This window comes from Musca domestica, unplaced genomic scaffold, assembly GCF_030504385.1.
Source record: "Musca domestica strain aabys unplaced genomic scaffold, Musca_domestica.polishedcontigs.V.1.1 20, whole genome shotgun sequence".
Lineage (NCBI taxonomy): Eukaryota > Metazoa > Arthropoda > Insecta > Diptera > Muscidae > Musca > Musca domestica.
The window spans coordinates 812,045-827,896 of NW_026712250.1; the positions used below are offsets into that span (position 1 = coordinate 812,045).

The window sequence follows — 15,852 nt, forward strand, 5'->3', positions numbered from 1 at the left end:
CGGTGCTGGCTTCTATATAGGATAAGCTACCTTGAATTTTCAATTTAAGAATCCGTCTCCAAAAATAAATATTCCCATCTAAAACTTTGTGTAGAATAAGACCTTCTCTTTGGCCTTTTTTATAAAATACCTGCCCTCAGTTTTCTGTATAAAAATACTATCCCTCACAACTTTTTTATAAGGTAAGATTCCTTTTCTTCTTCTTTTTCATGATCTTCTCTTTTGACTTTTTCAAAGTCTCTTTATACAAAATTTTATATCTGAGATCCCTTTCTATAAGAGAATATTCCTCTTGTTCTTCTATGCAGTAAGAACTCTCAGGCTATTTTTTAAGAAAACTTCCACGCTTTTATTGAGGAACACCTTTAAGTCTTCTATGGAAGTTGACTTATATGATCTGCTTATGAAGAATGCCTCCCCGATGTCCATTGTTGTAGGTTTCAAGGCAACGTATTACTTCCAGGAGCTTTTCTATAGAAGAAGTCCTTTTACAATAGAAGACGAAGGTCCTGAGGTCAACAGTAAAAGAAAAATATAGCCTGGAGGCCTTCTATAGAAAAAACCCTGAGATATTTTTACAACGATGTACCGTACCTTAAAGACATTTATATAAGAAAAAAGGCCAGTAGCAAAGTCTCCCTTGTATACGATCAGGGGATTTTTTAGAAGAAGATGTCTTCATTTGAAATCTATTAAAGTTTAGACCAAAGAAAGGCTTTTCTTAAGTCTTCTATATAAATGTCCGTGCTTGGGATCTTCTGTAGACAGGAAAATCAACAGAAAGTTCTACAAAACGTTCTACAGAGAGTAGGATGCTCTTTTTTAATCTCGAGTTTTTATGGAATATATTTTGCTATTTGAAAAATACTCAGTATTAAAAGTGGTATTATTTTCATAGAAAATATTCCTCGAAACCTGAAGATTGAATATATTCTTCATTCTACGTTGAATATAAAAAAAAAATTGTAATAATTGATTTGGTTATGTTTTATGGAAGTTTATATCAAAAGTACTAAATTACAGTTGGTACATTGTGTCCATAAAAAATGTCGTCAGAAACCAACAATATAATGCCATATGGTACTATTGTTAAAATTATTAACTTGAAAGCCAACCCCTAATCCGAAGAACTTTTAGGCAAAATTTTGGGCGCGCACACAAATATGGCGCCCAAGTTTTTACCAGATGAAGCCAGCTACTCATTGGCTTATATTTTGATCTCCAAAGGTTGTCGTCTTTTTTTTGACATTTTTAGTAGATTTTAAATTCCCGCACTTTCTGGAAAAATTTTTTCTCTTAGAGCGAGTTTAGTAATTCTCTCTTTGCCTATTTTACCATTAAAAAGTAAGAGAAAGCAAAATTTGTTGCTTCAGTATCCCCGTTTCCGTATCCCTTCGGCAACAATTCTAAAAGTTCCACTTCTTGTTTGTATATTTCCCAACTTTCATTCTAGGTTTTGCGTGTCTCTAATTGTTCCGGCTATGGCCGGCATTTCCACAACAGTAATACCGTTATTTACAAAGCAAATATGAATATAATATTATTAACATATCATAAAATAAACATCAACATCAACAATGTGGCAACTGTTATGTCACATTCAAAACGTCACAAGAGCCGGTGAGTGGTGGACGTTCACAAAAAAAAAAAAAAAAAAAACAGCAACAACAAACAATTAAGTAAAAGAAAAACAGAAATAGAAACAGAAAAGAGAGTGTAGAACAGACGAAAGAAAACACAAATCTACAGAACTTTGACATGCAATCGAAGTATTCCGCCGACTACACAATGTCTGAAACGGAAGTGTGAATGAACGCTCAAGACATGCACAAACAAAAAAGAATAGAAAATCGTTAAGAATAGAAATGCGAAACTCATTTGCATATTTATTGGACATAAGTGAGTAGAAGTTGGGTGGTGGGTGGTGTCTGGACATGTGTCCTTTGCTGGTTGTGTAGTTAGTGAAAATTTATTCATTTCGTGGACTTACTGTTTTTTCAGACACATCATCGGACAAATATTATTGGCCTTAACATTGTGGGTTATTTTGCGTAAACCTTGTAACCAGATCTAAGAGAAATCGAAAAAAAAACAACAACATGAAAGTAAAAAAAAACAATGTCCTTGGATTGGGGAAGCTTAAAAAAAAACTAATAATAAAACCATAAATTGCTTAGGAATTCTATGAACTTTATTGCGGTTAAGTTCCCTCAACTTTGAACTTTTCTTTGGCCCAGCCTTTTTGACTGATAACAATCTCATAAATCTGATTCTTTGTATTAAAAACTTTCCTATTTCGAAATGTATCAATTAAATAAATTTAAAACCACATTCCTCATAACTTTGCCTTCCTTAATGTCTGCAGCTGAAAAACTCCCCCTCCCATATTCTGGGCACGAAAATAAGAGACTCCATTGTTTGAAAAATTATGAGTGATGTGAGTTCTTCTTTTTGCCAACAACTACTTCATCACATCTTTGTTTGAATTCAGTTGTTCATTTTTTTTTTTGTTTTTGCCCTGCCGGTGTTGGCTTTGTGGGTTCTCTTTTTTTCAGTTTCCTTGGTGATATGTAAGGAAATTTGTTGTTGTGTAAAACTGCTGTCAAAAAATTGTTAGTTTTCAAAAGTAAATTATGGCAGGTCTTTATTTCAGCTGTTGAGTGTAGGTGTGTGTGTGTGCAGGTTTGGTTTGTGTGAAAAACTATAACTTTGACGAACAACTTTTTCCTTGGATTTCATTTTTTTTCTCTCAACATTCTAGATATTTTGTGTGTGCACTTGAATTAAAAAAAAAATGGTTGTTATTAATTTTTTAAGTGCCGAAATTGCTTTCAATTCCAGTCACTTTGTGGCCATAAGTGTGTCTTTTCATCTTTTTGTTGTACAATTGGCAATTGAGATATTGAATTTCAATTTGAAAGGTTATGAAAGTCTTTTTCTTCTTCTTCAATTTACCTTTGCCGTATCCGCATCCGGACACACTACATGATGATATGTTATATTTATATAGTCGGTATTGGAACATATTGTTAATGATTTCTTATCCAGGGCCGTTAAATCCGCACCGCATTTCTTCGTGACTTTATCGAGAATTTTCGGATCCTGTAAAAGAGAAGAGAGAAGTGAAAAATTTCAATGAAAACCAATAAAAAGAAAGAAACGGTTTTTAATGTCAGTAATTTACAAGGCGAGTTGGGCAGAGAGAGAGAGAGAAAGAGAGAGAGAGAGAGAGTTTACATTAGTGTCTACATTTCAATTTTTTAGACTCTAAAATATGAAGTGTATTTTTAAGCCCTCCACCATAGTATGGAGGGTATATTAGATTTATCATGCCGTTTGTAATACCTCGAAATATACATTTTAGACCCCACAAAGTGTATATATTCTTGATCAGCAAAAGATTCTATGTCGATTTAACGATGAACCTCCGTCTATCTGTCTGTCTGTGGAAATCACTCTAGCTTCCGAACGAATTGAAGTACGTTGGTAAAAATTTATTTAAAGGTGTGTTTCGTCTGCAGGACTTTTGGTATTGAAAATGGGCTATGTAGGTCCACGTTTTGGTATAATCCCCATATAACGATACCTCCCCATATTCGGTATTTTGCTGATTTCAGCGACATTATTTAACGGAATTGTTTCAAATTTCGTATTTGAAGTTCGTAATGAATGCTACAGCCCCCATATAACGATACCTCCCGATATTCGGTATTTTGATTTTTTTTCAAGTTTCGCATTTGAATATTGTAATGGCTTATGACAAAAGCTGCCTATGCGTATACCTCGTATAGACCCTAATATAACAGCTACATTTTTTTTGAAAATTGCCAAATCCGTTCAAAATGGCGGAGGGCATTCAAAATTCGGCTCGCCCGAAATTACAGTTCTTTTTAATAATTTCATGTTTTTGAGAAGTTATTCAACGAAATTGTTTCAAGTTTCGTATTTGAACATTGTAATGGCCTATGACCAAAAAATGCTTAGACAGGTCTACGTTTTTGAATAGATACCAATAAAACCCCAGTAAATCCCTATATTTGGTATTTTTAAGAATTTAACGGATTTTACTTTTTCCTTTTTTTTTTTTGAAAATTTCCAAATGGTAGAAATTTCAAAGCTCGACCCACTTGAACTTACTGCTTTTTACTTGTTTTTCATAATCATTTATTTTGGGGACTATTTAAGATGGTTTTAAGTAGAAAAATTCATAAGGATTTATTTTAAATTCTCATTTTTATAATTTCTTTTACATTTTTCCTTCATATTTATCGAAAGAGGGAGAGCTACTCTCGCAATTGGTTCGTGCATGGTAGAAATACACAATGTTTTTGAAATGGTTGGAGAGAGACATAAACAAACACTCTTCACCTCTCATACCATATAATATGAAGAAATATTTCTATAAAATTAAATCGGAAATAATTTTAAACTCTAATAATTTATTTAAAGGACTTCATAATAATTCGCAGTTTTTTCTTTCAATTTTCCCCTCCAAACACAAATTAAACACATATTAATAAAATGTCTTAGCGCTCTCTACCCATCTCTCAGAGATACAAACTGCAACGGAAATGCGCCATAGATGCAATGAAACTTGGTTTAATAAAAGCCAGGATATTTTATTAGGAAAAAAAAGAAACAGGAAATAGAATAAAAAATTGCAATCATATCACAAGTATTGAATGTCGAGGCAAAACTGACTTTGGAGTGGTTGAGAGAGACAGAGAGAGTGAAGGCAGCAATGGAAAATTGCTATGGAGTGTCATCATGCCAGTGATGAGATTAACTGTAACATATTGACAGAAGAAGAAGACGATGACGACTACGCCGCCATGTGGAGAGTGAGAGAGGAAAGTAAATAATTCTAGCATTTCCTTTTTCGTACGACATCAAGGTTGATATTAGTAAGGATTAAAGCAAGGAGGAAATATTGATAATGATGCGAGTGCACAGCACTTGTTGTTGTAACACTGCACTGCAAATGATGCAGAGGGTTGTTGCCTCCACCATTGGAAATGTCATGACGATGGTGATGATGAGGATTTCGAAAGAAAGAAGATTGAATGCTGACGCTATTTGTTGCCAGTTAAGTGAAAGTGTGTTTGCACACAAACACATCCTTGTGTCGATTAGAGATTTTTGATTGCTTCTTAATAACATGGCAAAGGAATTAAGGACATGTGTAAGGAATTATTCAATTTTGTTGACATTTGATAAAATGCTAAGGACAAATGAAAAATATATAAGAGAGGTAAAGTATGAAATCCAGAAGTGTTGATCACACACATTTGTCAATATCACACCTTCACTGAGCTTAATTCTCTCCACACTCACAATCTGACCCATTGAAAACAATGTAATCAAAGGGCAATGGAATTGAGAGAACATAAAAGTGTGACTCTCCTCCCGGGCCTGCTTTAGTAGTTCATCCAAATTTAGGTAACATTCTCGTTTGAGATCATGTGTTTCTATTCATGCGTGCCTGTTTTTTTCTTTTCTCTCTCACTTGTTTTTAACAAGCGGAAAGTACTCTTCTATAAACTCTCTTTCAATTTTTCGACATCTATACTTAGGATAGATCGTAGGAAACTATTGGCTCGAACAGCTTAGACATTCATAAGCTTTTCTCTCGCTTTTTCTCTCTTTCATCCTATGAAAACTATGTTCTCTCAGGTCGTTCTTCAACAAGCCAAGAACACTTACCTTCGGTACACCACCAGCTCTTATATCACTGACTTGACACAATTCTATGACATCGCCTTCCTACAAATAAAGAGATAAAAAAAAAAATAATAAGACACATTTTTTTCTAATTTTCTTTTACAATTCTCTTCTTTGCCGTCACTTACTCTGCCATCACTTTTCCAATATAAAAAGAAGCCGTATTCGTCGACCTTAAACATGGCATCCTTTTCGAAGTCATTATCTTTGGTATCCTTTTCGTTTTCGAACCAGCGATCGAAGACACAGCCAGTTGTTAGTTCCGGTGGTACCGGAATTATCCAATCGAACTCGTACTTTTTAGTCATGTTTTACACCACACCCGGTAAAGCCTTAAACGGCTCTAATGCTACGGATGATGGCAACAATGACTGGAAATTAAATCAGCAACAACAACGGACGAGAAGGTATCTGTCCGTCCAGCAAGTATTTGAAGGCGATTATCTTGACTTCACTTTAGACACTCTTCGGCAATTTAAACATTTGGCTTTCACTTTTGTTTATATTTTTATTTCTTTTACTGTTTTTTGTTACTATTTCACCACTCTCTTTCACTGCTCTCAAAGGAGTTTATCGTTACATCTCTGTTATTTTTTAAATTATTGCAATTTCAATTAAATTTTTTACACAATTTGTATTGTTTTTTAATTGTTTTTTCTAGCTCTGCTGTTTTTCATTTGAAAGAGAATGTTATTGAACCTAGGCTTGAGTTTTACATTGTCTCTCTTTAATCTCTCTTCGATTTTGTTTATATTGGAATGCTGCCGTTACTGTTGCTCTCGATCATATGTTTATTTGCTGCAAAGAGAACATGAAAAGAGAAGTAAAATTAAATATGAAATTTAAAGAGAATGTGATAAAATATAAAGAAACAAATATGAGTTATGTTATTAATAGAAGCAGAAATAAGAAAAATACCAGAAATGCAGTGAAAGAGAATGTGACTGTCACTCTTAAACATAGATGAGCAAAATAATGAAAGAGATATTCTTCAGAGAACTTTAAAATACATTTTCTGTGTCGATTTTCTAAGATTTTAAAAATGTTTAATGAAAAATATAATCAAAATTATTTCAAAAAGTATTTTGAAGAAAAAATTGTTGAAAATCATTCGTATATGCTTGTTTATTGATAGTTTACTCATGGCAGAGAATAAGAGACGCAACCACTAGCTAGCAATCTTGCCCTTCTATGCTCTTAAATTAAATTAATCCAAATTGTAACATTTTCCATTTTTTTTTTCAATGTTTATAGTAATTGAATCAACAAGATGCCAAATATAAATCCAATTTTAGAAAATAAGAATAGCCTCCCCCTTGTCCCTGCCGCAAACAAAGCTGAGAATAAAAATAACTTTGGAGAAAGAGACTGATTTTGAAAAAATTAAGATTACTCCTATATTCTGTAAACATATGCTCTGTCTCAGAACCTGCAAAAATCGAATACTTTTGAATTTTATTTCGATATCATGAAGGGAAAATCGGTAATTGTAGTAAATAGTTTTACATTCTTGAAGTTCTGGAACCAATTTTAGACATTTATTTTCAAACTGCCAACAAATTTAAAGAGAGAGAAAATACTATTTTTAGAGTATAATTTTTTCTTTTAAATACTTAGTTAAAAAAGGTTGCAACAAAATTGAATCTATTTCTCCTTTGAAACAACTTCCAAATTGAGTTGGCTATTTGAAGATAGCTTACTGCCCTTTGTAATAAAAACTTCCCCGGGACATTTGCAACTTTGCAAAAAATATTGCCACATTAAATAGAAATAAAACATTGCATACTTTTAGATGTCTTCTTTTGTCTGTTATTTTTTTTTTCTTTATAAAATCAAATAGATTGCAGAACTCTTATTGGCAGACATCATTAATTTTAAGTGACTTTATTTTATATCACCAAATGGTGTTTATATTTTCCGTTACGTGAGGACAAGTCGGTGTTCGAAAGAAGTGGTACGTGCGTGCAATTTATGGATGTTTGTTTGGTCTTTAAACTTTTTTTTGTTCATACCTTGGAGCTCTCTAAATTTATGTGTGTGTGTGTGTATGTGTGAGGTGGGACAATAGATTCAGCAGGCAAATAAACAAGATACCTTGTTTTTTCTTCTTTTGGTGGGGAATAATTTATGAACCTTAACATGTTTTCCACATAAAACAAGAGGAAGTAGAGGGGAAAGGGGCCGGTGGACCTTTGTCTGTTGTTTTTTAATGGCCAGAAAATTGCTTTTTAAAAGCTAAATTTGGTGGTGTTGCTAAATTAAGTTATAAGAATAGATCACATTTTTAGCGTAGGTGTAGATAATACACACCTGACATTTGAATTAAGAACAAATATGGAGGGCAAAACAATGAGCAAATGGCTTTTAAGTTTAAATGTCTGCTAGGCAAAGAATAGTCTCATAGAAAAATATGTGAAAATGAGCAAAGAACCGTACATAATTTCGGAAACGCTATGGGCTTTTATTATTTTCTGATTCCTCAGTGTATGTCCTATAAAAGTAGGCTTTTAAATATTTGAAAACAAAATTTGAATGGGAAAATTTCTGGCTACAATATTTTGTTTAACTCCTAAAATTATTCATAGATTTCCTCTTCTCCCTTAAATTATTTAGTTTATCGTTAAAATTTGTTTCATTTATCGTTGCTTCTAAAGCATGTTCTTCGAATGTACATAATCATATGTCAATCATATGTAAAGTGAGTTTTTTACATTTTTATAGCATACTTTTAAGCGCTCCCAAAATTTTTTAAGCTATACTTAAGCTAAACTACACATTATTAATATTTAAATATAATTAAGCAATGCGTACATTAAAAATATATTAATTTATGTCATAGAGTGTTTTATTTTGACTCAAAATTGTGTGTAGAGCCTAAAAGTATACCATAACGTTACTAAAGTTAAATATGGAAAGTTACTTTGCATATCGCTCTTATATTTTGGTGTAAACTAGCCTTATGTAAATTGAGCTTCGTTTGATATCAAATTTCCTTTTGGGTTCCTAAAAGTATACCCCAGAAATTCAGCATTAAAATACACCAAAGAACAGATAATCGAACTAAATTTTTTTCCACCTGTTGTGTTTAGCTCCCAAAATTAAACATTCTAGTTTCTTAAATTTACTTAAATAAACTTTAAACAATCTTTACAACATGGCGTACACGAATACGATCCAGGTTTATTAAAATCTCATATAAAATTCTATTAACTTTCATTTCCCCAAATAGTTTGGTTTTCGTAACGTATCTATCATGGGACAAAAATCTCAAGTTTTTTGTTTTCACATTGACTTTCTGGGTTAGCAGCTTGCCACCGGAGTTAAGCAGGCAAATGTTTGCTGTTTTTTTTTTGGCAATACTACTGATGCCATATAAAAACAACAGATGAAGCTATGAAATGGGAATTGAACAGACATAGAAAGAAGAGGCAAAACACAAAATTGGAAGAAATAGATTGGAATTTGTTAAACAATACACAAGCAAATATAAATATCCGTAATGCAGATGATGTTTGGGGAATACAGTAGATGTTGGATTTCGGCAACGCGATGGAAAGTGAATTTTTCCCCCTACTGCCTGCGCAAATGTTCTCTAAATCACTTTATTTTATTAAGTTCCAAATAAAATTACTCATATGTACTTTTAGAGCTTGTCGTGGCATTTATTGAATTTTCCTGTAATTTGGTTTTCTTCAAAATCAAGGCTGTGATGTCTACCACAAAAAAAAAACAAAAAAAAAACATTTTGCAATCATTCCACCATTAAATTTAAACTTGGAATGCCATGTAGGGAGGATTACATGGAACAGCAACAACAACAACAATGAAATAAAATTAAAGCAACATCAAATATAACGCCCTCCAATGAATTTTATTGCGTTGCTTTAAATTAAAATTAAAAATAACAAACGCCTGAAAATATGCTTTCAGGCGGCAAACGTTAGCATTTCCTTTACTCTCAACGAAAAACAGAAAAAATCAGAGTATACATTTAGGTGTATTGCTATATTCGGTAAGGTGGTTAAACAAATGTATAGATGCCGGCGCTAACGGTAATGTTAACAGCATCGATAACAAGGTGTTTTTTCTCTCTCCCTCTCTCTCTCTCTCTCTTTGCATATTTATAAAGCTTCTATATAAATTTCATAGAGTAAGACCTTTCAACCCTGCCCCTCACCCCATGCACAGCTCCTCAATAAATTAATGTAAACCCTCCATCAGAGGGGAAGACCAACATTTAGCATCAAAAGCTACAAGTCATAAAATATTGCATACTTTATGGCATAACATAATTTTTGTGCAGGCATTGTTGGTGGTTTGTCAAAATGCCTGGCTGGCTGGTTGGCGTTTATTGCCAACGCAGTGTAAGTGGCTGCTATTAAAGTCAAAGCCAAAAGATGTCTGTCTCCCAATACACACACACACATACACAGACGGGTATATCTATCTTTAGTCGAAGGCATCGTTTGTTTGGGCTTGATACACAAAAGGATTAACTATATAGCCATACTTAAACACATTACTTTATATCCTTGTATATGCCAAGAGACACACATATTCTCCCCAGACTCAGGGACCTGCAAAGTGTGCAGGTGCAGGTGCGGGTGTCAGTGTATCTGTGTGCCACTAAGTGTGCGTGTCAGTGTCAGGTGTATACATTTCATAGTCTGTTTATGTAATGAAAGTAACACTTAAGCCGTAATCTGATTTAATGCAATTATGATAAAGTTAACAATAAAATAATGCATACTTTCAGGCGCAACGTTTGGCATGAAACTTTGCCGGGGACCGTTTTAACAGATGCAAGCGACGAACTGAAGAATGTGGGCGCTCAATTGCAAAAGAAAAATTAATAAAATAAAATCCTTTATTTTCTCGACAAAATTTCCAAGTGGATGTCGGCATACAAAGATTAAATAATTGAATTAGTTAAACTCACATTTTGGGAAAAATTAATGAAAAATGAATTTTAAAATCTTAAGAATGATTGCAAAAATTGTAGTTCACTGCTGATCCTTGTAAGTCTTTAAACCCACAATGGCTGCCCATTTTAATCCATTTGTATTTTTGCAAAAAAACAAAAAAGAAAATCCACATAAAACAAGTCATTATTGTATTACGCGCCCACCCAACAGACGACAGCCAATAAGGCAGTCAGTCAAACAAGCGATAAATCCTTCCATGGCAACTTTTCTCCAGGGTTTATTTTAATTTTTTCTTCTTAATTGTTGTTGTTCACATTCTCTCTTCGTCTTATTACCCTCGCCCACATTAACCAGAATTACGAACAGAGACATAAACAGATGCTGGCATTGATGAATGTGGAAATGAAAAGGATGCTGGTAGTGGTGCATAGAAAGGCAGCAGTAGCTGCAATTGATTGCTGGCAGGATAATGCGGTCTAAAGTTGTTGTTATTGTTGTGTTTGTGGTTTTATCGGTTCTTTTGTAATTTAATACAAATACATTCAAAGATTATTAGAAGAAAAAAACGTATGGAATGGTCGGGTTTTCTTCACGATGGGAAATGGGGATTAAATTTTTAAGGAATCTTATCAGCGATGGAAGAAAATTAAGGCGGGTTCGAAACTAGAAAACCCTTAAAAGCTAGTTTATACGCCACGTTAGAGTCATGTGTAAATTGAGTTCTTATTATGTATATTTAGGCATTTAATAGCATACTTTAAGGCGATCCCAACAATTTCTAAATATTTTTTGAAGAACGCCCAAAAGTATGCTGTGGAATAAATGTAAAAAAGTTACTCTAAACTTGACTCTAATAAGATGTGTAAACCTGTCTTTAGTAATTCAAAATATTTTACAATAAAGCAAGCGAAACAAATTATTTAATAATGGCAATTTTAATAAAATGAGTCTATCCTTATGATAGGTTCTGAAATCGAGAGAATGTGGTTGAAACTGACTCCCAGACTAATATATTTTTTTCTTACTTTTTATGTTGTCCTGCCAAAGTATGTCCCTAACTTCGATATGACTTTAAAAATATTTTGGGGATGTGTGTGTCCCAACTGGAAAAAAGTGATTTTTTTAATGCAAGAAGTCCTATGATTCGGAATAGTAAGCATAGTGGCTCTACCCTCCGTGTACGTTCCTTCTGCCAACATTGTAGTGGTCATATATAGTATCAGTATTTCGTCTAAAAGTGGAGCTATGGAGTTCCATGTTTTTAAATTAGAGAGATTTCTCATGTCTTCTGCCTAGAAATATGCCACACTTTTAAACTGACTCAGCGAATAATCCATCCTCTTGCCTAGAAAAATTTTCCTAATCAATTCTTCAAGTAACTTATTTTCCAAATTTCTTTTTCATATTGTTTTTGACATTCTAGCAAATTTGATAAATCGCAAATGCTGTTTTGTTCAATTTTGAAGGTATTTCCGCTTGGTTGAAATGCAACAAGAACGAATGCCAAAACATGCAGAGTATGAACGAGAGAGAGAGAGAGAGAGGGAGAGAGAAGTAATTCTTGCTCTCATTTATCAATCATTCGAACGACATTGAGTTACAAAAAAAAAAGAGTCATTTATTTAACTACCAGCTTTCTATGGCTGTTAGCAATATTGTCGGTGCTGGTGTTCAGACTGGTGGTCGGTCGGTGGTGTTGCTGCAGCAGCAGCTGCTGCTACTGAATAAACGATGGATCAAAACAAATACCGAGCAACGGGTGTAAACCATTTATATGAAAACAACATTGGGCTATTGAATATTAGAAGGGGGGGGGGGGGTCTTCAAGAATCCCTACTCCAAAAATTAGGCAACATATTCAATAACCAAAGCATAGACAAATGAAAATATAGACAACAAAAACTTAATTTTGTTTTTTATCCATTTAACTCTCATCATGTTTTGCATGGTTACGCAGTCGAATTTCACTGGATTATTCCCAAATTTTTCGATGTCGTCACGTAGTTTTCATTTATATTTTTAACAATTTTTAACTGACAAATATCCCATATTGTTAACATTTTCGAATTGAGTGACTTTAGTATTTTCACTCATACCCCTGAAACGATAGGGACGACATCTGGTGATCCGATTTTTTCTCAAAGATAAACGGTGAGCGCATTTCGTTGTCCATATTTTAATTTTTCTATGACCATAGCCAAAACTTAGAGAGATGGTGAGAGAAAGAGACCAACTCACAATTTATTTCAAAGATCCTTTGTGACGTATAAGTATTGATGTTGGTCATACGCAACATCAAAATTACATTTTTTAAGTATTAACAGCAAACACCCCTGAGGACATCTAAAAATTAAATTTCCTTTCCTTCTTCCCTTCGACCCCATCTTATATATATTCACACACACATAGATTTCATGGAAACGAAAACAAGTTTACAAAACGTATTTCGCCATGGACCAACAAATAGTAATACGCAATAAAAATACGTATGTATGTCGATGTGTAGGTATGCAAATATTGATTTCCATCTCCAAGTGAGTCTGTATGCAGGCACTGTGCTTTTTTTTTTTGCTTTGGCTTTTTGTTTTTATGGAGGATATGGGTTGAGAAGATGTGTACCGAAAGAATGTTCATTTGTTGAGCAAGACCCACTGTTATAGAGACGCAAAGCAGCAACAACAACATCATCACCTCAACACATGCACACGCGTTCGCACACAACACTGCACTGCATTTTCAACATCCGTTTCCTTGTTTTGCAATTTTTATTGTCTAACATGACTGATGAATTGTGTTAGTTTCAAAAAAAAAAAAAGAGGAAAAATGTTAGAAAAGTGGCACATTATTGAAAAATTAACAACTGCACAATTTTAATTTATTTTGGAAAAAAAGATTGATAGATTTTTATTAAGGAAAAGTGATTTTAAAATACGGGGTATGAATGAGGTGCATGATTGTTGATACTACTCATTCCATATTTATATGAGATGGTCTTCTTTTCAAATCTTTGATAAGTTAGAAAAAGAATTGATGTTTTTTAGATATGTCCTAGACAATAACAAGTAAAAAAGCTGTAAGTTCGGCCGGGCCGAACTTTTAATACCCTCCACCATTTGGTACAAATTTGGCAATTTCCAAAAAATAAAACCCGTTAAAAATTCTGTTAAAATCTTAAAAATACCGAATGCTTATACGACGACGTGGGCCTGCATAGGCAACTTTTGTCATAAATTATTACAATATTTAAATGCGAAACTTGAAGAAAAATCTGTTTATAATGTAGCTAAAATCGTCAAAATACCGAATATGGGGGGTACCGTTATATGGGGGCTATACGAAGACGTGGACCTGCACAGACAATTTTCTGGCATGGGCTGAAGTATCCATTACGAAGTTCACATACGAAATTTGAAACAATCCCTGTAAATAACGTCGCTGAAATCATTAAAATACCGAATATCGGGGGGTATTGTTATATGGGGGCTATACGAAGACGTGGACCTACATGGCCCATTTTCTGTTTTATGCTGCAGTATCTATTACGAACTTCAAATACCAAATTTGAAACAATTCCGGTGAATAATGTCGGTAAAATCATCAAAATACCGAATACCGGGAGGTACCGTTATATGGGGGCTATATGAGAACTTGGACCTACATGGCCCATTTACGAACTTAACCTGCCTACTGGCAAAATATACATGTGTGCAAAATTTTAGCCTTCTATCTCAATTTGTTCGAAAGATAGCGTGATTACAACAGACAGACGGACAGACAGACAGACAGACAGACACACAGACAGACAGACGGACATGGCTAAATCGTCTTAGAATTTTACGCTGATCAAGAATATATATACTTTGTTGGGTCTGACATGAGTATTTCGAGGAGTTACAAACGGAATGACAAAATTAATATACCCTCCATAGTATGGTGGAGGGTATAAAAACATATTTTTTGAAGAGAGGGGGTAAAAAATTGATATTTTTCTAAAATCTTCAATCAACTTAACCATTTACTGGAAAATTGCGATATCGAGATAGAAAAGGTATAACACTAGACTTAATAAATGTTAGCAAAAGTTGATAATTATGGCAAAATGCTCGCAAAATATTAATGAGGCACTGATAAAAGTCAACTAAAGCCAATAGCATTTCTGGCGTATAAGTATTGGCAATACTTATACTCACAGGGACCTTAATTATTTTTATGTGGGTTTTCTATGAAATCATATCTTATTTTCCGAAATCCATGATCTGAAATGCCTTTAAATTTATTTATTAAAAATTAAAGGCTTTTATTTTCCATTTTTTTTACCAAAAAATTTGCTTCTTTGGAAGGACACATCTCCCAGTGGTAACAGATTGATTTTTGAATATGAAAAGCCGTAAAAAAAGCTGCCAACAAAAAAAGAGAAACAATACAAGCCGTTTGTTGTTGTTGTTGTCCTCAAACACTTTTCAATTTTTTTTTTTTTTTTTTTTTTGTAAAATATCGTCATCTTGTTGATTTCTTCCTTTTTTCGGCATTGTTCTATTGAAAAAGCGAAAAAAAAATAGTTTTACAAACTACATATACAGCTGTTGCCACAGCAAGACAAAAAAATCTCTTAAGAAAAAGGTCGAGTTGTTTTTTTCCTTTTTTAACAATTTGTACAAGATGACAAACTCATTAGAATTATTTTCTTAACAAATTGGGGTATAGAAAAAGGAAGTGAATGGTTTTCTTTGTTTAAAACAAGCCAAGGGAAGCATTTAAGGGGCAAAACAGATGTTTTTGTGCTAAGGATGCGAGATGGTTGGTGGTAGATAAATTTAAAGAGAAATTAATTTTTCTCTGGCACACGAGAGCGGTCAGTGGTGCGTATGAGTTTTAATAATTGTTATTGTTGCGTATACATGATATGTGTAACTCATACGCCATGCAATAGTTACCAAGCAAACTTTTAATAAATGAATTTATTATGAATTCACTCAAAAATTTTTTTTAGGATAAAATAAATATTTCCAGTAACTTCAACAATATTTGCACTCCCATGTTTTCATTACCATTTTATGCAAAACCGTTTCTCCCCATAAACATATTGCCATCCCTCCATGACATGTTATCCATCTCTTCTAACACACGTTTATCATTTCGAGGAAAAGGAAAATTTCCATGCCAAGTTGGTTATATCGTTGCCAACATTAAATAAATTCAAATATAT

General features: G+C 33.5%; 1 protein-coding gene across 8 annotated transcripts in view; it reads right to left on the reverse strand.

Moving 5' to 3' along the window:
* The window catches only part of LOC101890926 (1-phosphatidylinositol 4,5-bisphosphate phosphodiesterase), a 70,836-nt gene that overhangs the window by 8,771 nt on the left and 46,213 nt on the right, over positions 1 to 15,852 (reverse strand). For 7 of the 8 annotated variants that reach the window (XM_059122313.1, XM_005177304.4, XM_059122311.1 and 4 more), the window contains 3 exons: positions 5,850 to 6,519; positions 5,704 to 5,763; positions 2,956 to 3,102 (listed from right to left, as the gene is read on the reverse strand). In XM_059122313.1, coding sequence (XP_058978296.1) covers positions 2,956 to 3,102; positions 5,704 to 5,763; positions 5,850 to 6,029 — 387 coding nt within the window. In that variant the 5' untranslated portion in view covers positions 6,030 to 6,519. Of the gene's footprint in view, positions 1 to 1,990; positions 2,071 to 2,955; positions 3,103 to 5,703; positions 5,764 to 5,849; positions 6,520 to 15,852 lie in introns of all 8 variants that reach the window. The other variant, XM_059122309.1, reaches the window with a different exon arrangement.